Here is a 22,289-nt window from a genome sequence, read left to right on the forward strand (position 1 = left end):
AACTGCTCAAGGTCGCACAGGGTCAAGAGTTGAACCCAGGTCCTACTGACTCTAAGTCTCACTTGCTTGCACTAGACCAGTAATTTCTTTTCTTTCTTTCTTTTTTAAAAAAGATTTTATTTATTTATTCATGAGAGACACACACATACAGACAGAGACACAGGCAGAGGAAGAAGCAGGCTCCATACAGGGAGCCCGATGTGGGACTTGATCCTGGATCCCCAGGATCACACCCCGGGCTGAAGGCGGTGCTAAACCACTGAGCCACCTGGGCTGCCCAAGACCAGTGATTTTCAAACCTCATTCTGTGGAGCCCTCCTCTGGTGCTTGGGGCAGGCCAGAGCAAGGGGCTGTGCAGGAGAGCAATCAAGGGGTTGAGGCTCTGTTGTCCCTTTCCTTCTTCACTGGAGGCAGCTCTGCCTGATACCCCTACACTTTTCAGTTACATAAACTATTGCTCCTTTTCACTAAGCATTTTCTATTCAATCACCTACAGAATAAATGATTGATGTACTAACCTTACTGGAAAAGTCTCCTGCCATTTGAAAAAGTATGAAGCTCAGGATAGAAAAAGCAAATTGGGAAGAGAAAAAGATTGAGGTGGGTATGTTTCTGTCCTGTTTTTTGAAATTCAGGGAAGAAAAACGCTTCTTGTTTTGTTCCCCATCCTATAATGATAATGGCAACAACAATGACAATAATAATAATTATTATTATAGCAAACTGGAGGCTTTTAGAGGCAGAAAAGACTTTAGAATCAATCCCATCATTACACAGACGGGAAACCAATATCCAGAAAGGGAATGTGACTTTCTCAAGGTCATGCAGTGAATCCTAGAAAACCTGAGGTTACCTTCTCCCAGGTGTGCTCCACCTCTCTACTTCCTCAGTACTTCTTGCCCAGGCAAGCTCCTCAGTTAGCTGAGCTTCAGAGGGTCCTTGTGCTCAGGCATAGTGCTTGGTCACATGGATCCATATCTTACCCAGAAAATTCTTCAGTTTGGATTTCTGCATCGGGCTCGGTGGACATAGGGAAGCAATGGAGTGTCTGGCCTAGGGACGCGGAGGAGGTGAAAGGAACAAACCCCCCTCTCTGCCTGAGTCCCGGCCCCTCTCAAGCGACAGGCCCACCTGCTGTCCTGGGCACAGAACCGCAGCTGAGACCGGGGTCCCCAGGACCAGGCCAGGCATTGCCCAGTGTTGCCCACAGCAGGAGGATTAGATATGCTACAGGTCAAGAGCAAGGCAGCTCTCCCACGGGCTGGCTCACTTTGCAGCCACCGGGTCAGATTTGTTTAGCTGTGGGAGGCGGGACTGGCAGGGGCAGAAGCGGCGGGCGCCGAGGGGCTCCCGCACAGGACCCAGGACCCGTGGCACCGACGGGGACTGAGCTGAAGAGGAAGAGGGACTCCAGATCCCGCCCACCGCCCAGTTCACAAACTGCTCGAAGGCGCACGGGAGCAACGACCTTTAATGTCCGATTTGTTTCCGACCCGGGCCCAGGGCCATCCGCCACTCGGGGAGGGCCGGGGAGCGGCTGGAGGGGCGCGAGGTCCCGGGCCGACGGCGCCCCCGCTGCCCCCCCCCGGTGGCCGCACCCACGCGCGCACGCAGACCACACGGACACCGCACAGACACACGCACGTGTACCCACGGTTAAATACGTGCACACAGGGACTCGTTTGGATATGTACAGAGAGACAGACGGACATCCCGGCCGGCGTCGGGGCCCCCAGGCTCTCGGCATGCTCGCCCAGCCCTCCGCTGTACCTGGCACCCATGCCCCTGCCAGCAAAGCAGCTGCCCCCCGCCCCCCCGCCTCCCCCGGGCGCCGCCGCCCTCCCCCCTCGCCCGCCCTCCCCCCACGGTGGTTTCGCCCCCCTCCCCCCCGCAGGCCCCCCTAAAACTGCCCGGGCGCCAGGGGCATGTTGGTCTTGAAGCCGGGCTGCCCGTTGGCCGCGTCGGGCTCGGGCCGGCAGGCGCCGTCTCCGGCCGCGGGGCTCCCGCGCTCCGCCAGGAGCCTGAAGGTGAAGAGCGGGCCCGAGTCCCGGCGGCCGCGGCGGCCGGGGGGCTGGGGCGCGGGCAGGCTCAGCAGCGCGCCCGGCGCCTTCCACTCGGGGACGGCGCACAGCTCGACGGGCGGCGGCGCGGCGCGGCCCAGGTAGCCGGGGCTCGGCGAGGCCGACGGGAGGGTCCGCTGGCTGCCGCTCAGGCAGCTGCCGCTGTCGTCCAGCGAGTCCTTGCGCGACTGCGAGCGCTCCAGCGAGCCGCCGCGCGTCCACGGCCGGTAGGTGTAGGCGCAGCCGCCCAGGCGGCGGCGGCGGCGGCGGCGGCGGCCGCGACACTGGCAGCCGAGGATGCGCACGAAGGCGCGCTTGAACTCCTTGCTGGAGCACGGGTAGATGATGGGGTTGAGGCAGCTGTTGAAGTAGCCCAGCCAGAACACCACCTTGAACACGGCGTCGGGGGGCTTCAGGGTGGAGAACAGGGAGCCTGCAGGGGGGGGGGCACGGGCAGAAAGAGACAGCAGGTGGTGAGTAGTGAGGCCCGCCCCGCCCCGCCGCGCCCCGCCGGGCGCCTTCTCCGCCGCGCGGCCGCCTCTCCGTCTCCCCGGGAGCGAATCCGACGTTCGTCTCCGGGGCCAGCCTCCGCAACGCCCCCGTCACCCCTATAAGACCGTTCCTGGTCTGGCTCACCGGCCTCCGAGCTCAGCCGTAGCTATCACCACCTGCATTTGCACAGCCCGTGGGTCGCGGGCATTGTGCCAGGTAGGCGCTGTAGCTGCGTCATTTTGTCCTACAAAAGGCCTCGGAGCGGACGCCGGCTTTATTCCCGCAGCAAATAGGAGAGGTCTTAAGGACCTAGATGTGAAACGGGACACTTGAAAAGTTAGAGAAGGCAAGGTAAAGGACGATGTTTTTGATCTAGGGGGTGAAAGAAAAACGACTCAACACTTCAGACACATGAACTATGAGGCAAGGATGAGAGAAGGTATTTCCAATGTTTAAGCTGGTCGAGGGATGGGTACTTAAGAATATGTAAGGAACTCCTGCAAGTCGACAAGAAAAAGGAGCATTCCCGATGTGGGCAAAGAAAATGAATAGGCAATTTACAAAACAGGAAACCTTAGGGCCAAGATGCTCGAAATATTAGGGAGTCAAATAAATTACAACGAAAACCACACAGAGATACAACGTGTCTGTTGGGCTGGCAAAAATCAGGAAGTTGGAGAGCGCTAAGTGTAGGCAGGGTTGTGGGGACATGGGGAGCCTTCTTAAGGGCTAGTGGAGGCACAGGCTGTGAAGCAGTGCTGAAGACTCTGGCCCCACTTGGTCTCATTAAGTATATTTACAGACCTCTTGACCCAAAAGTTCTGCACTAAGGCATAGATCTCAAAGAATTTTCACACAGGTCCATAAGGGGACATGCATGAGTATGCTCAGAGCAGTGTTGCTTATGATGATGGAGAGTTAGAGAGAACCTAGGTGTCCCTCACTGGGAATTATGGAAAGGGTGAGTGGGCTAGATGCCTAGTGCAGCGATTGTGCCACACTTAGAGCCCTGGATGGCATGTCCATGTAGCAATATGGAAAGATCCTAAAAACATCATTCTTTATGAACAAATAGGAAACAGAATGGAGATTTACAACATAATACTATTTAAGTAACACACCAAACAACCACACACATTTTGCAAAAAACACTTTCAAATAATGTCAAACACAAAACGGTTGCCTGAGGGGGTAGGCAGAGGGAAATGGGAATACAAGGAAATAAATCAATAAAGTAAGAGAGAGGCCTTCCAGTGAGATGCTATGATGGAAAAACATGATTAACTCATCCCTCTAATTTCAGAGCCAGAAACATTTTATGGCAATATTAAATTAAAAACAATTTTCATTTTAAATGCAAGGCAACTAAGACTTGGAGAGGGTAAATGACTTGCCCCAGGTTACACAGCCTGTTGGCAGTATAGCTGGGATTTAAACTAAGTTCTGTTTGAATACAAAATATGGTTTTCAAATGGTATTTATAAGACCCTTTGTGGAAAAATCAGAAAATACAAAAAAGCAAACAAAAATTATTTTGAATGCACACATAACCCTGCAAAGCAGAGTAATCACATTTGGTGTACATACCTTCAGATTTTTTCCCCCTGTTGTATAACGCGTTTTTAAATGATTTGATAAATGCGATCATACGTTATAGGACCTTCCTTCCTCCCTCAGTCCCTCCTTTCCTTTCTTTCTTTTTTGTTATTTCAAACCATGTCTCTGGGCTCCTGGTGAAGGGCTAAGCCCTGCAAGAGTTTAAACTTAGAAAGAGGGTTTATCCAGGGGCACCTGAGTGGCTCAGTCAGTTAAGCATCCAGCTTTTGATTTCAGCTCAGGTCATGATCTTAGGGTCGTGAGATCAAGTGCCGTGTTGGGCTTATTGCTCAGCATGGAGTCTGCTCCAAATTCTCTCTCCCTCTATCTCTCCCCCCTCTAAATAAATGAATAAAGTCTTAAAAAAAGGAAGGGGGCTACCCATACCTGGATATAAGTGCCAATTATAAATGTACTTTTTTTAAAAGTTTATTTAAGTAATCTCTACACCCAACGTGGGGCTCAAACTCACGACTCTGAGATCAAGAAGCTCATGCTGTAGCAACTGAGCCAGCCAGGCAACTCACTACACTGATTCTTATCCCAACTCAGGGGGAAATGTGGGAGTGGGCTATACATTCTTGGTTTGCTTTAGAGGAGACAGATAAGGGCACCACTTTGTGGTCTGATTTGTGACAAGGTCAGCACCATTATGTTTTCATCCCACCATCCCAGATCCTTCGCTGTATGGAAGGCCCCCACTGAAATACACACATGGCATGTGAACACCTAATATCCATGACTGGATGAGTTGTCTCTGACCATGGGGATGTCCTTGTTTCTGTCACTGAGTCTGAAGGGCATAGGCACTGGTCTTGACAAATGCAAAGCTGGAGAATACATTTTGGGAGAAGTGGAGAGAGGGCAGAAACGTCGGAAGCCTTGTACATTACCCTGGAGGGTAAGTGCTGATGAGCGTGTGTACAGGTAGGCACACTGTCTTAATGAGGACCCTCAGGCCCCAGGTGTGGGGATGCATAGGCAGTAGTGGCAAAAGCAAGGACATTAAGATTAGGAGAGCATGCTTGCTGAAAACAGACTCGTAGCTTTGCTTGCCAACCCCATTGAAGACGATAGTAAAATGTGAATGGCTTGATGGGGATACATCCTTAGGGATTGGCTCTTTTAAAGGATACACAACCATAATGCTAACTGCTAATATTCATCAGAACCACTGTTTATATTGTATGTGTGCTCTGTACAGGTCCTGTGCTAAACCCTTTATACCATTAGCCGATTTAATTGTTGAAATAATCCTTTGATGAAGGTATTATTGTTGGTCTCGTTTTACAGATCAGGGCACCAACATATGATAGTAATAGCTCTTTACATTTTTATACATTTATTCATTCGCTCATTCATTCATTCCACAAATACTGAGTTCCTGCTAAGTGCCAGGCATGAAGCCAAGCTACGGGGATACAGAGATGACTTGGGGTGTGGTCTCTGCCCCATGGCGGCCCACAGGCAAGTGGGGAGACAGACATAGTAACAGGTCATTGCAACAGAGCACACATGGCATTATGAGAGTGGCATAAATGTTACTGTGTCCCCCCCTATGCCCAGGTGGCATTTCTTTCTGGTTCTTCATTGCCATCATATTGGAAGCCCCTTGTAAGGACAAAGATGGGCTGGATCTTTGCCTTGATTTTCTTACAAAGTATTTTCAAGGACTATGGCTCTGAGAAGTATTCAGCTAAAAGTAAGGGAATTATGCTGACTTTTTTTTCATAGCATTTATTTATAGCCACATTGTGAGTTTGGACTCCCTGAGCTACTTGTTCCTCTGAGAAGAAGGTCATTCTTTGCCTTCCATTCTTTGCCTGCCTTTGTCACCCTTCCGCCAATTTAGGCAGTGTGATCCTGTGGCTTGAACACAGGGTGTGGGATCTCAGACCTACTTTTGAATCCCTTTTTTTGTGTACTAATGGTTTGGCTTTAGAAAAGTTAATTGGCCCTCTCAGACTCAATTTTCTCATCCATAAATCGGGGACAGTATCTGTTCCATAGGGTTATTTTGAACACATGAAAATATCCATGTAAAATATTTGACATAGGTATAATAAATAATAAATAGAGGCTGTTTTTCCAAAAATACTTTATATCCTGGCCCAATCAGGAGCCTTCTCCAGGAACTCTGCTCTGATGGACCCCACCCAACTCACACTGACTTCTTTATTCTGTACCCCGCAGAAGGTATACAGTCACATCTTATTCTATTATTTTACTGTTTGCCTGTTTATGTTGTTAAGCCATCCCAGGGATGGTTGAGTCCTTCTCACCACCCAGACTTTAAATTCCTTCTGGGCAAGAACTACCTCTTCATTTCTATTCTTTTCCTCTCCAGATTTGTATATTTTTATTACAAAAATAACAGATGGAGGGATGAATAGAGGGAGACCAGAGGATTTTTAGGGCACTGGAACTACTTTGTATGATGTTATAATGGTGGATACATGTCATTATACATTTGTCTAAATCCACAGAATATACAACGCCAAGAGTGAACCCTAATGTAAACTGTGGACTTTGGGTGAAAATGCCATGCCAGTGAGGTTCATCCACTATAACAGGTGTACCACTCTGGTAGGGGATGTTGATAATGGCAGAGGCTGTGCATATGTGGGGGCAGCAGGAGTATGGGAAATCTCAGAACCTCCCTGACAATTTGGGTGTGAGTCTAAAACTGCTTTGAAAAATAGTCTGTTAAAAAAACCTCACTTGGGACACCCGGCTGGCTCAGTTGGTACAGCATGTGGTTGTAAGTTTGAGCCCCACATTGCATTAGAGATTACTTAAAAATAAAATCTTAAATAAAAAACAGCAACCACTTCACTTACTTAAAAAAAGTGATCCCCAAATTTCTTTCTTCACTTAGAATATATCTAAGACAGGTGTCGGTACCAGTAGTTAAGCATCTGACTATTGGTTTCAGCTCACGTCATGATCTCAGGGTTGTGAGATCAAGTCCCACATTGGACTGTGCATTCAGTTCAGAGTCTGCTTGGGATTGTCTCTCCCTCTCCCTCTGCCCTTCCTTCCCATATGCTTATGCACACACTCTCTCTAAAGTAAATAAATAAATCTTAAAAAATATATATATTTATATCTATAAAACCTTTCCCCATATCAGGACATTACATCCTACTGTCTGGATATACACTAGTTTAACTTTCTCCAAACTTAACTCTTTTCTAATGATAGTCAAGTAGTGATTTCCAATTTTGACTGTTACAAACTATAGTAATAAAAAGCCTTATGCATTTTGCTTTTTGCATGTTTGAGTGTTTCTGTAGGATAAATTCCTACTTGAAGAATCACTGAGTCAGTGCCACATTTAAGTGCTGACAGCTAGCCAGATTGCCTTCTGAATTAGTTATATCAATTTACCTTCTGTTGGGTGTGTATGATTGTGATATTTTCTCTACAACTCTGGGTTTGGTCAGTTTTTAATCCTTACTTGTCTAAAAGCTAAGTAATGACTTTGCCCTCTTGTTCCCCTTGCATTTTGTTTTATTTTGTCCTCCGGAAGACCCTACTATTGCATACCCACCCTGAGCAAACCTTTAGTGACTTCTGATAAAAAGTCTCTTTCCTTATTAGAATTGGACTCCTTAATGGAAGGGGAGGTGGGTGGGGGATGGGATGACTGGGTGACAGGCACTGAGGGGGCATGTGACGGGATGAGCACTGGGTGTTATACTGTATGTTGGCAAATCAAACTCCAATAAAAAAATACACACACACACACACACACACACACACACACACACAAAGAACTAGACTCCTTAAGATAGAATACAAGCTCTCTCACCAGCAGCCAAGTGACCTTGAACAGGTTTCACACTGTGCCTAAACCTCAGTTTTCTCATCAGCAAAATGGGCCTACTACTGATACCATGCCTCTAGGTTATTTTGAGAATTAAGAAGATAACGGGCACTGAGGGGGGCACTTGACGGAATGAGCACTGGGTGTTATACTATGTTGGCAAATCAAACTCCAATAAAAAATATACAAAAAAATGAAAAGAGAATTAAGAAGATAAAACATGTAAAGTCCTTATTAGCACTCAGGGTATCTGGAGCCTGATACCCAATCAACTTTGCATTAATGCTATTAACCAAATAATTATTTTTTTTAGAAAAATTATTTATTTATTAGAGAGAGAGAGAGAGAGAGAGCATGCACAAGCAGGAGTGGCAGAGGGAGAGGGAGAGAGAATCTGATGGGGACTCTGTACTTAGGACAGACCTGGACTGAGGGCTTGATCTCATGAGCCTGAAATCATGACCTGAACCAAAACCAAGAGTTAGAATGCTTAGCGGACTGTGCCACCCAAGTGCCCCAACCAAATAATTTTTATTCTTGTCAATCACTCATTGGGCTAGAAATCTAATTACAGGAAATCTATATGCAGGACCTATGTTTGATAACTTGATGTGTCATTCAGAGTAAGTTGCTTTCCCTTTCTGGGCTTCACTTTCCTTCCTTTAGTTGACTGGTTTTATCTGGGTTCTCTCCAGCATTTAAATACAGTCTCCACGAAGCTGAAGATGCAAGCCCTGCCCATCCTTGCTGGGAAGTGCCCTCTTCTCTAGACCTACCGCAGAGGGGCAGTGTGTGTCAAGGGCTGGACCAGCGGCTTCTCGATTGCCAGCATAGTTTTGCTTCTCTCTTCCCCTCCCCTCAGCCTCACAAAGCTACTGGGCTGAGGTGTCTTGTGTGCTACACCGGCTGGCCCTGATGCAGCCAGGAAGCCTTGATGAATTAGGGGAGGTGCTGGGCCTCTTGAGCATGAAAGAGGATCAGTGAAAAGAATCTTTTCTCCTGGGCATCCAAACAGACCTTTGGCAGGGGGGAAAAAGGCTGTGTGGAGAGGGAAGCAAATATCAAGAGAAAATGTGGGTTCCTGGAAGCCTGCTGTCTCTGCTTTAGGTCAGGGCTGAGGCAGCCTTTTTGACACAGGCACCAACTCATGGTGCATGTCCTGAGCCTGGCCCTACTTCTCTTGCTCATGAAATGCTGTGATGCTCCTTGCCCCTGTATCTTTGAATCCTGGCTTGACAGAGCTGGGAAACTTTCCTTAATGGAAGTTCAGTGAGAGTGAGTGACTTGCTCAAGGTCACCCAGCTGGTGACTAGCAGAAACTGCTAGAACATATTCAGGCATCATTCATTGGATCCAACAAACATTTATTGGTCAGTGGTTAAGGACCTGTTCAGATGTCAAAGGTAGGTAGATCTGGGTTCAGATGCTGACTCTGGCTTCCCAACTGTGTGACCTTGGAGAAGCTACTTGAGCTCAGTGAGGCTCAGTTTCCTGGCAAATGGGGACAGTGATAATTCTTTCCTGCGTGGAGGAGATGAACCTAGGCTTGATGAGTGCCGGGCATGTTGAAAGCGCCCAGTAAGTACAGCTATTCCGACTGCTTCAAACAAGCTGCTATTAGTACTACCAACACTGCTGTTAACGCCAGTATTGCTGCTACAAAGATGAGGAATGTGGCAAAAAGGACAGGATCTACTGTGGTGACCTGGTGCTGGCACTTCCACTCTATTGCTCTTTCTGACACAGGCCCAAGGATGGGCACGATATGATTCTCAAATATGCTGAAATTGTATGCAGTGTTCATGTGTCTTTCTGGGGAAGAATCCATCTCAAGTCTAGGGCTCCCTAAGCATTAGTTACTCGATTGCCTGGACCACCAGTTTCTTAATGCTTTTCTTTAGATCAACTTGCTTTTGGTATCTAAACTAAACATTCTTTAGGAAGCTTTTTGGCACTATTTTTAAATTGGCTCCACTTGTTATAAATAGAATATCACAGCAGAGAAAAATTAGATGAAAAAAATGGTATTAGTATCCCTGGATTGCTCCAGACAGTGGAAGACCTGAAGCCTGCTCTCTCTCTCTCTCTCTCTCTCTTTTAAAGATTTTATTTATTTATTCATAAGAGACATGCAGAGAGAGGCAGAGACAGGCAGAAGAAGCAGGCTCCGTGCAGGGAACCCGATGTGGGACTGGATCCTGGGACTCCAGGATCATGCCCTGAGCTGAAGGCAGACACTCAACTGCTCAGCCACTCAGGCATCCCAACCTGCTCCTTTTTTTTTTTCTTTAAAGGAGATTAGCTGGGATTGTGGGGATATTAACTACTTGCTAAACTAAGAGGAATTCCACTTTGAGGAACCTAAGGGATTGAAAGAAAAATGAACAGGGAAAAATATTCTCATAGAACCCAGCCTTGGGGTACATGCTGAATAGATATTTGCTCAATGACCAACTGATTGAATTTGAGACTCAGAGTTTCTTGTGCCATCTCTAGCTGTCATTTCCAGCTATCTTGCACACCAATTCAAATCCGTAGTGAATTTGAGCAGCCATCTAGGAGCAGCCCTGGGAAATTCTGTGGCTCTACTGTGATGCTTCCTGGTGGTCTCCTACTGAGGCCTTTTTTTTTTTTAAGATAGATTTTATTTATTTATTCATAAGAGACAGAGAGAGAGAGAGAGAGAGAGAGAGAAAGAGAGGCAGGTAGAGACACAGGCAGAGGGAGAAGCAGGCTCCATGCAGGGAGCCTGACGTGGGATCCCGGGTCTCCAGGATCATGCCCCTGGCAGAAGGTGGCGCTAAACCGCTGAGACACCTGAGCTGCCCCTACTGAGGCCTTTTAAGCAGATCCAATGGGACAACACTTAGGAACACTTCTATCTGGGTAAGCAGTGTAGGAGGGGGAGCACAAGCTCCCCCTAGGGGTAGACAGGCTAGCAGATGGTGCATTGAGCCCACCCACGCCACTTGGGTTTTGCCTGCCTGAGGGCAAGGGTGATTTAGAGGGATTGGGAAGTGTAAGAATCAAAAGCCAAGGCTGAGCAGGATCAGCTCAGGGAGAAGCATTTCTTGGCTGGATGTGGTCCCAGTGGGTCATCCTTAAAGTGCCACTCAACAAATCAGAACAGTGAATACAAGGTCTCAAACCCCTGTGAACCTCCAGTCTTCAAAACCAGAGGGAGTGTTTGTGGAATAGCAGCTACCATTTGACAAGCTCTGACTCTGTGCCAATCACTGGGTAAATACTTAACCTTAGTTTGCTTTCAACTGCCAGCGTTTCTAAGGCAGCCCAGCACGGCTGTGCCAGGTGCAGCGCTAGGCAGTGTCATTCCACACAGTTCTCTACAGCACTTCTAGATGACTGTGGCCAACCTGCATGAGCCCCCTGAAGGCCATGACCATTACACGCAGGGGAATGGAAGGTAAGTGGTTGGATGTCACAGAGTTAGTGGGTGATCCAGTTAGAATTTGAATCCAGGCCGCCTTTGACAGAAGCTGGCAATCACTACTAGTATAGTACGCAGGGAAACAAAATATGCATGCGGATGTGGACAAAGGACTGAAGGATACACATTGAGGAGACATCAACAGAATTTATCATCTACGTGCTTTTCTGTGTTTTCCAAAATTGGAAACATGAATTATTTTTGTAATTGGGAAAAAGTCCAATGAATATTATTTAAAAAATAAGAGGTAAACCAAAGATACTGTGTTTATTGGGTCCTTGTTATGTGCCAGCCAACTTCCTATACTGTATTTTATTTAATTCCCATATAGCCTATGAGCAAAGTGGGATGATCCCTACTTCTGGGACTTTAGGATTATAGATTTGATTTGACTTATTTCACAGCATCAGACAAGCTGATGACCTCAGGGGAACCAGTGGGTGGTAAAACTATTTTGATCAGCTTGTAAATCAAATCAAACTCCTTTTCAACATGGCTCTTAGTAGGAGCCTTTAACTACACCTACAGCCAAGCCAAGTCTCCCTAGCTGAAACAGTTTGGCTCAATAAAAACTCAAAAAATTTGAAATGGTTGCTAATTCTTTCAGCACCAGTTTTATGAAGGAGTTTCCTTGGATCTGGAAATTCCCTTTGAGGTTTTCCATTTTCATTTGCCACTTAACCCTAAAATGAGATCATAAAGTTGTCCAACAAATACAATATCTTTGGGTCCAACAGACCGCGCTAAGCTTTAAAGTAAACAAGAACAATAATACTCACCAGAGCCACCATTTGCAGTGAATGAGGAACCAGTTAGTAGGTACTACGTTTACATTCATTTGCTCATACAATCCTTCCAGCACCTCTGCTATTACTGTATCTCATTTTACAGATGAAGCAACTGAGGTTTAAGAGATTAACAAAGTCACATGTCTAAAAAGGCTGAAAATCCAACTTTGAAGTCTGGGTTCTTACTCATTGTTTAATAATAAGAAAAAGAAGCTTCTATTCACTTCCTTAAGCGCCAGGCAAATTTCTCCCTCAACTGGGAACAATCTCTCTCTTTGCTGAATTGTCAAAGCACTTTATCAGAATGCCAAAATATAGCATTCCTCACTTTCTACCTTGAATCACAGTTGCTGAGGGCTCATCTCTTCTGGTTAGACTGTGAGCTTCTACAAAGGAGGGTTCATGTCTGACTTTTCCCTTTCCCCAGGGCCTAGCACAGTGCCTGACACGTGACGGGCACTCAGCCAACATGTGTTGCAGGAATGATAATAGTAATATAAATAATAAAACTGAAATATGTTAGCCCCTGGCTACTCAAAGTAAGGTTCATAGATAAACAGCATCCATATCACCTGGGTGCGTATTAGAAATGCAGAACCTCAGTGATCCAGTGAATCAGAATATGCTTTTTAACAAGATCCTGAGGTGAAAGGCACTGCTTTAGCTCATGTTACAATTTTATTTTTAAAATTGTTTTCCTGAGTATCTCGAGATTCATGGATGAGCAGAGGCTGGGCTGAAAGCCACCTCACCAAGGGGTTGACACCCTTGCCCCAAACCCTCCAGTGGCTCCCATAGTTTATAGGATAAAGTTCAAACTGCTGAGCCTGGAATTTAAGACCTTCTCAACTTGGCTGCAATGGACTGAATCTTCACAACATGAGTTGACTTTTCTGGCTCCTTTCCCTTTATTCACACTGTCCACTGGTCTGAGATGCATTTACTTTCCCCTCCTCGTCTCCATCCTTTCCAGGCCTGACTCAGAGTCCTCGTACACACAACTACAGCCCATGCTGCATGGTTTCCTTGGAAGTGTAAAAGCAAGAGGAGGGAATGAGCAGTCCATAAAGACCTGCTAAGATCCAGGTGACTCGTACATCTTACCTAATTTCACCGTTGCAATAGGCAGGAGGAGGAGGGGGTGTCTCTAATTCTCAATTCTTAATTACAGATGTGGAAATCGAGTATCTAAGGGCATGGAACTCACTCAAGGTCACACTGTCATTACACACTGTCAGCTGGGATTCCAACCCAAATCTGCCTGGTCCTAAAGCTGGGCAGTTTCTCTAAGACAGTATTGGCTCTGAGCTCTTAGAACACTTCTGTGATGGGAGGCGTCTAGAGTTTTTTACTTGTTATTTGTAATGGTATAATGGTTTACATATATTTTCTCTGGACATGAAGATGCCAAGATCTAGAAACCAAGAGTTTTACGTCACTCTACTCCAGTGATTCTTAACCTGCCAATGCTGGTTATGCAGGTAACTTGGCACCACAAATTTGAGGGGCCCACAGACCCACTGAATCCAATCCATGGGTACTCAGGAGGTGCACAGTCACCAGATTAAGAGTCTTTGCTATTCACTCCACAGATTTCTATCATAACACTTGTTGGACTTAGGCGAAAGTCTGCATCCCTTACTTACAAGATTCTCCAGGCCAGGGTCTATCTTACTTGTCTTGGTTTCTCTAGCATTTAACACTGAGCCTGCTTTATAGTGAATGTATAAAAACAACTGTTGGGCATATAATGTCCTCTTCATGTGCCTAGGCCAGTTTCAGATTCATAGGAGGTGCTGAATAAATGGTTGTGAGCGATTCCCTTGCTTATACCTCACTTCCTTCCTTTTCTTTCTTTAAGTGGTAACCACATGACAACAGCCAGTTCAGTTTCCCCCTCCTTCCTGGAGCCTTCCCCAATTGCTCCAGGCCTCTTCTTTTCTTTATTTCCCATCAGAATAGAGCTGCAACTCATAGGTTAATATGGGATGCCATTCTTAAAGGTTGTGCCACTTGTCTTCTTGGACAGCATCAGCACTCCTTGAAGATGAGATCTGTGTCCTGTACTCTAGCACTGGGCATACGGTTAGTGCCACCATTTACCGATTAACTGGTGCATTTCATCTTTCAGGAAGGAAGTTACCTCCTGGTTTAGGCCCAGAGTAGAGAGCAGATGGGATAGAGAGATTTCCACAGTACTGAAGGCTCCACTTTTGGTGCTGAACTGAATGTGTTCCATGCTTCGACCTTACTGCAAACAGCAATTTCTCCAAAGAACACTTTTAGAAACTGAGTATTAGTGGGACCTATGTGAAGGAAGCTATAAAACTTTATAAAGGGGCATAAAAGGGAGACATATTTAAATGGAGAGACATAGCTTGCTTTAGTATAGGAAATCTCTATTCAAGAGAACTTCAGTTCTCCCCAAGTGAATCTGTACATTCAAGACAACCTCATTAAAATGCCAACACAAGAGGTTTTTTGTTTGTTTTTTTTTTGGGGGGGGGGTGGACACTAAATGATCCAAATATATAGAAGAATATGGAATGTGGAAGAATAACTATGAAAGAAATAGCCAGGTCAATTGAAATAAAGAATGGTGGTGTGGGGAAGATGGGTAAACCCATTCCTACAGATATTAAAATCTATCATAAAAATCACAGTAATTAAAAAAATACCGGGGTGGCTCATTTGGTTAAGTGTCTGCCTATGGCTCAGGTCATGATCCTGGGGTCCTGGGATCGAGCCCTGAGATAGAGTCTGACACAGGTTTGGTGGGGAATCTGCTTCTCTCTTTCTCTCTCCTGCTTACGGTCTCTCTCTCTCTCTCTCAAATAAATAAATAAAAGCTTTTAGAAAAATACCAGAGCAGGAAGTGCAGGACAAGGCAGATAGATCAATGAAATTATATAGTTTAGAAAGAGAGCCAAATATCCATGAGAATTTTATATGCCATTTCAATGTTTATGGGAAAGAAGAGATGATTCTCTAGGCAGTGTTAGGACACTAGGCTCACTAGTTGGAAACAAATAGAACCAGATCTTTACTTTATTTCCTAATCAAAATAAACCCACATGCATCCAAGATTTTAAGTATAAAAATTATTAAAGCATTAGAAGATATAAGTGAATATTTTTATAACTTTGAAATAGGAAAGAACTTTTAAAGCATGATAGAAGTTCAGGATCTGTAGAGAAAAGCACTGATGAGTTTGCCTAGACATTCTGATAAGGTTGCAAACTTTGAAAAAACACAGAGGCTTCCTCTAACTTGAGAGAAATATAATTCAAAGCAGTAGTAAAAGTAATAATATTTCCCAAACACAAAGCTATCTTTCAAATCAATCACAGAAAAAACAATTCAATAGAAAACAAAGCAAATCATTATGGATAAGCAAATAACAAGAATTAGACAGCCAGTGAATAAGTGAAAACATAGTTAAATTCCTTTACAAAATTGGGGATCCCTGGGTGGCTCAGTGGTTTAGCGCCTGCCTTCAGCCCAGGGTGTGATCCTGGAGTCCCGGGATTGGGTCCCACGTCCGGCTCCCTGCGTGGAGCCAGGCTTCACAGAGGTCTGTGTCTCTGCTTCTCTCTCTCTCTCTCTCTCTCTCTCTGTGTCTCTCATGAATAAATAAAATAAAATCTTTAAAAAAAATTCCTTTACAAAATAAATAATGCTATAAATTAATTAAATGTTATAAATAAATAGCAAAATATTTCAGGTCTATTAGTTTGGAATCTATTGAAATATTGCTTACGCTCAATTTGGCAAGGGTCTGAGAAAAAGGGACATTTTTGTATATTCTGGTTGGAAGTGTAGATTTTGAGTGGAAAATTGCCATTATCTAATAAAACTAGAATAAGCATAGCTTTTGATCTACGTACTCCATGTCCAGGAATTTATCTTATAGAAGAACTCTTAAAAGAGAGAGAAAGATAAAAGTACAAGGAACTGCAGTTATGTTACCCCACATAGGAAATTACCTAAATTTCTAACAATAGAAGATTGTGAAATGAGCCTTGTATTATCACACAATAAAAAAATCACACATTATTAAAATTGTGAGCTAAGTCTACAAGGAATGATACCCATGACAGAATTAACTAGAAAGAAGAAAGTTTCAGGAAACAATGCCTTCTGTGATCTGATTTTTATAAAGAAACACTGTGTGTATCTGTGTGTCTGTGTGCTGTGAGTGTGTATTAGCATGTTCACAGAAAAAACAATCTGGGTGAGTATATACCAAATTGTTCTGGGTGGTTATTTCTGAAGGATGAATTTACAGGAAGACTTTCACTTTGTATTTAGAATTATTTTTGCAATGAAAACACATTGATTTTGTCTTGAAAGAGAGAGCAAGAGAGAAATTGAGAGAGGAGTAGGGAAAGGGAGGGGGAGAGAGAGAGAATGGTTGAGCATACAGTAGGGGGAATAGCTGGCAGACCTTTAGGACAGATCATCATCTTTCTGGGGTTCCATTCCTTCACGTATGCAATGAGGGGGTTGCATTAGCTACCAGGCCCTCTCCTTCTCAGAGTCTAAGCTTTGTGTTCATCTGGTTTTAGAGGCAGAATGAAAATTAGGGGAAAATGTACAAACATATACCTGCAGCCAGAATGCCTCTGAGCCCAGAACAAACAGGCTGTGTGCACTTGCTCCTTCCTTCCAAGATGCATGTGAACCTGCCACTTGGCAGAGAGGCTTGGTGTGTTTGGATGAAAGGCTCCACGAGAGAACAGGGACAATTACTGGCCTTAAGGAATCAGATGGTAAAATGGCGAGATTGGGCCACTTAGGCCATTAGGCTCTGTGCAAGGCCTTTCATCCCTTCCTTCAGTAGCTGTTTACCTACTTCCCTGCCTTCCTGTCTCTGACTCATCCCTCTGTTCTGTCCTGTGGCTGGTGGTAATCAAAGTTTTTCCCTATTTCCAAACTGGTCTGCAGGCTCAGACCTGGGACCCACAGACAGCGCTGTGTCTCTTTTCCACTTGCATGGTCTGGTCTGGGACACACTTTTCCCAGCTGGGGGCCTGCAGCCTTCAGAACTTCTCAACTACAGAGCGAGTGGCGATGCTACTCCGCTGTCTCTAGGCTGTCCTGTCTTCTCACCAGAGCCCTCTCTAGCCTTTGTGCATCATGAGAGCTTGGCACATTGCTGGCCTCCTGAATATTGTATAATAAAATGATTAGTCTTTGCTGCTGAATGCATGCCACTCTCCAGATTTTAGCAAAATGGGACTTTATCTTGCTTCTCAATCTAGGTTCACAAACATGCCACAAAATGACCCTGAAATTCCAGCCCTTTCTCAGAGTTCACAGTCTCCTCACTGTTAGGAAACTTTCCAGTTAGAAGTGCCTGAAGGACAGAGAACTGGCTGGGTTTGCTGAGGCCATATGAGAATGTTTTCTGAGCATTTCCATGAAAACAGGACTGAATGGGCTCAATATTTATGGCCTGTGCTGTTTATATATGTGTAGCCCAGATGTCCGCTGGGAGCCTTTCTGCCCCTTGAAAGCTAGGGAGGATTATCTTGAGTGTCACATTTCCTTAACCTTGGCAAGTCCAAAATCTTCCCTCAAAGTCTCTAGATTCCAAGAGTGGCATAGGGGAACTAACTTCATTCCTGCCTCTCCTGCTTCTTAGGCTCCATTTACCTTGACAGCCTGCTTTGCTTATACTACCTGGAGGCAATGATCCCACAGAGAAAAATCACCCACACCAAACATTTGAAGTACTACTTAATACTGGGCTCCCTGTGCCCCTCCTTGCCCTTCCCATCTCAGCTCCTCCCCAGATTGCTCCAAGAGGTCCAAATTCTTTTCTTTTTGTTTTCTTTTCTTTATTTCTTAAGGTGAGCAGTTCTCTTCTCTCTTCCAGTTGCTTCGTCATCAGCTTTATGGAGGGCAGCGGAGAGGGGACACTTGGGGACAGTGATTGAGGGAGATGGGTTTCACTTTCCACCCTCAGCTCTAATTATTTCCCTAAGACAGCTCCTTTCCTCACAGAAAAATCTGAATTTCCAGAAAATACAATTTTCTCCATCTCTTCCCCTGTAAATAAATGCTCCATTCCATTCAGTGTAGGTTTGTAGAATATTTCTCCTGCTTTGCTCCACTTCATAGCAAAGTCTTTACTGAGCTCTTCCTAGGTGCCTGGAACCAGCTGAGAATTTAATCCAGAAGATTAACATTGACTGAGGAAGCAAAGAGGTTTCAACGATTATTTTATTCAGTCCCCCCAAGCCACGAGGTGCCCATTCTATGGATGAAAAACTTGAGAATTTAGGAAATTGCTCAAGATTACAGAGTGGTGGAGACAGGATTCAATTATAGGCCTGACCCCAGAACAACTCATCTTTCTGCTTCTTCAGTGCTGATTCTCACAGACTAGAGATTCATTCTTTCCCTGAAACATTGGGTGTGAGAATGCCTGGGAGAACACTGGGAGGGGCTGGTAATGTGTGGGCCTGGAGAGATGTATGTGGGTGATGGTTTGGGAAGGAGGTGTTATTTGATTTTGGTACTTTCAGGGAACTTTCCTGCAAAAAACAATTCCCTCCTCACACGTTTAAAGCAGCCAGAAACTGGAAGGGCAGGGAGTTGCATCCCCTTTTTGGTAGGGGTTTGGTGAGGTTGCAAAGGCGATGAAGCAGGTGTGTTTTAGAGAGCTTGTAACTTAAGGTTATTTAGTCCTTGAGGGTAGGTTCGACTTCCTACACACTGTCCTGATTACAAGGAAGGTGGAGAATGTATGCTGACTCTCAAAATAGTTAGAAATGGACTCAATCTTTATGATGGTTCCAAAGAAAAGACAGAAGATGGTGGTGATCCAAATTTAAGCACAATGGTGACAACCTGCTAGCAGGTACCACCTGCTGAGAACTTATAGGTGGCAAAGGCTGTATCTAATTCTGATGTGCAGAATTTCATTTAGTACCCCAAACAATTCCACGTGGGAGGTACAGCTACTGTCCCCATTTTACAGGCAATGAAATTGAGGCTTGAAAGAGAAGTAAGTTGCTCAATCACAGAGCTATGAGATAGTAGAGTTTTATTGCAATCCACGGGTTCTTGCTCTCCCCTCATTCCACTGTTTTGACTATGAGGCAAGCCACCAAGAAACCGAGGGCTAAAAGAACATTTTAAAAAGTGGAACAGGGATCCCTGGGTGGCGCAGCGGTTTGGCGCCTGCCTTTGGCCCAGGGCGTGATCCTGGAGACCCGGGATCGAATCCCACGTCGGGCTCCCGGCATGGAGCCTGCTTCTCCCTCTGCCTGTGTCTCTGCCTCTCTCTCTCTCTCTCTCTCTGTGACTATCATAAATAAATAAAAATTAAAAAAAAAAAAAGTGGAACAGATTCCACAGGGTAGTTTGGGGTGCAGAGGGAAACAGAAGAGCCATGTTTGGGTGTGAATATACTAGTTTTCAGATGACTCATCTTCCCAGCCAAGTCCAGGAGGCACTATAATTATTCAGAATTGAAAAGTTGTCCTTTTGCCACCTCTGAGCCTTATAAAAAGTCCTAGGGGCCCAAGAAGATGGGGGGAGAAGAGATGTTTAAACACAGATTCTTCCATCATCTGCAGAGGGGCAATGCCAAGAGCAAAAGCGAGAGACTAGGGCAAAGTTTTTGTAGGCTGGAAAAAAATAGAGTTCAAAAGATGGAATGAAACCATAAGGGCAGAACAGCCGCTTTTCCCATCATGACTCTGACCATATTTCTGACAAGAATGGGGCTGTCTTGTGCAAAATGAGACCCCAAAACTGGCCGTGGCTGGGCGGCAAGTCCAAGGCAGCTCAGGTTCTAGCCTGAGGAGCTGCCTGCACTCTCTGTGTGTGTCTCATGGTGGTCTGGCAGCCCCAACCTGTATATCCAGATGGAGCTAAATTTTCCACTAGGTCACCCAAAAGGGCAATTCACTTAACGGTGCTAATTCCTCTGTCCACCTCCTTCCCTCCAGGCTGGGACCAGACGTTCCCTCCCAATTCTCAAGATGTCACTGAACCTCAATGGATCGTTATGAAAAATGGTCCCATTACTTCCAGAAACCTGTGCTCAGGCCAAGGAGGGCTCCCAGAAAAACCTGCCTGGCAAAGCAGCATTCACGGTGGATGGACTGGCTAGGCTCTGGCTGGCATGTTCCCTCCCGTCTTGTCCTAATCTACTGCTTGTGACAGGAACGGGTGGGTAGGGTTGGTGTAGGTTTGACTGGTTTGGGACGAGGCTTTCCAAACCATAAAGGAGCAGGATGTGGGGAGAGATCATGAAAAACACCAGCGTGTGAAGAAGCAGCATTTGGCAGTAGGATCCCGCACTTGTTCTCTGGAGGCTGGTGGAAGTGCATGGTGGAGGCAGGCCGGGGCTGGCCTGCCCATCTGCTCTGAGCTCTTGCTGCTTTGCTGGAGGACAGCATGACCTCAGGAGAGAGTCTTGACCTGGATACCTGCCTCCACCCCAACGTGGCAAATTGTCGTGCCTGGGCATCTTACTGCAGCCTCTTCCGATCTGGTTCTGTATGCTGCAGGATTGTTAAAAAGAACAATCTGGTCAACCTGCATTTGACTTGGTCCTGTTGTTAGTTTTAGTTCCAATGCTGTTGATGTATCAATCCTTTAGCAAGCACAGCAGTTCTTAGTGGTGTCCATGAATTCCTTTAAAATAAGTGGTTATTTGATGGGCACATGTGTGTTTTCTGTGTGGCTGCTTTATAGATTCCGTCAGAATCTTAAAGGGTTCCATGTACCAAAAAAAAAAAAAAAAAAAAAAAAAAAAAAGGATAAGAATCATTGATTTAAAGAAAATCGATGTTTCAGTCTGGAACTGGGTTGTGTGCATGCTCTAAAGGGCACAGATTAAACTATGGGGAGTCTGGGCTTCATGTCTCTAATGAACAGTAAAAGTTAATGGCGCCCTGTGTTGGTGACGATGCAAGTGGATGGGCATTCAGACTCTGATGGTGGGAGCATTAATTGGGATATGCCTGCTGGAGGGCAACTGGGTGATATGATGCAGAGACTTTATAATTTTATGTATTCAATTACCCTGAGATTACAATTCTAGAAATTGATCTTAATGATTAAGGGTGGTGGCTCTGGAATCATCATCTATGTCACTGTAGGCAAGGTACTGAAACTTTCTGGGCCTCAGTTTCCTCACCTATAAAATGGAGGTAATGTTACTTGTCCATCTAGATAATAATACACATAAAACATATAGTATGATGCCCAAGACACAATAAATATCAGTGATTATTATGCAGACACAAGGATTTTATTGTTACATTATTTATCATAACTGGAAATTAGAAACAACTCCAAATATCCAACATAAGTGACTGGTTTCATGATCCATACAACTCGACTAGTAAAGATTCAATTAGCATCATGGAAAAAATGTTCATAATATACCAGAAGACAAAGCAGTTTACAAAATAGTATGTATTATACCATCCCACAGAAAAGTAGCTGAATAAAAAGCAGTAAATATTTCAATGATTACGTTGAAAGGGTGGCTTTTTATTTTCTTCTTTCCAGTTTTCTATGTCTTCGAAATTTTCTACAATGAGCATTTATAACTTCTTGCAATAAAGACAAAACTAACCTTGGTAAAAGTTACTTTTTGAAAAAAAGGATGCCGAATCGGAGTTGAGAAACCCTGTGACCTTGAGTAGTCATTCCTGTGAGGATTCCTCTCTGCAGGTCTGAAATGAAAGTTGCACCTTCTTGAGAGAGAGACGACTCAAAGGACAGAGCGAGGGAGAGTGTGCTTTGGAAGGGTGACACCTGGCGTGGCGTGCGGGAAAGCGGGCGCTCCTAACCAGCGCAGCTCTCACCAAACAATCTGCCTTGTCATGCAGGACCCCGTAGGCCCAGCTGTCTGGGCTTGGAAAACCTGTTTCTGGCTCTGGGCTACAGTCCTGTTATGATCAACTCTGGGGAACTTGGTATGGATCGAGGATGAAAGGTACAGTGACTCTCAGCTGCGAAAATTAGTCTGCAGTCAGGATCGCAAGTTTAATCTCTGTGAAACCGATGGGCAAGTGTGGCCATGCTTACTAATTAGGTAGCAGCAA

At 45.2% G+C, this 22,289-nt stretch overlaps 1 protein-coding gene across 1 annotated transcript in view; it reads right to left on the bottom strand.

Moving 5' to 3' along the window:
- Positions 1-1,900: 1,900 nt before the first annotated feature.
- Positions 1,901-22,289, bottom strand: part of ADRA1B (adrenoceptor alpha 1B) — a 48,109-nt gene continuing 27,720 nt past the window's right edge. The window contains exon 2 of the mRNA XM_025434669.3: positions 1,901-2,493. Coding sequence (XP_025290454.3) covers positions 1,901-2,493 — 593 coding nt within the window. The remainder of the gene's footprint in view (positions 2,494-22,289) is intronic.

Source organism: Canis lupus, chromosome 4, assembly GCF_003254725.2.
Source record: "Canis lupus dingo isolate Sandy chromosome 4, ASM325472v2, whole genome shotgun sequence".
NCBI classification, from domain to species: domain Eukaryota; kingdom Metazoa; phylum Chordata; class Mammalia; order Carnivora; family Canidae; genus Canis; species Canis lupus.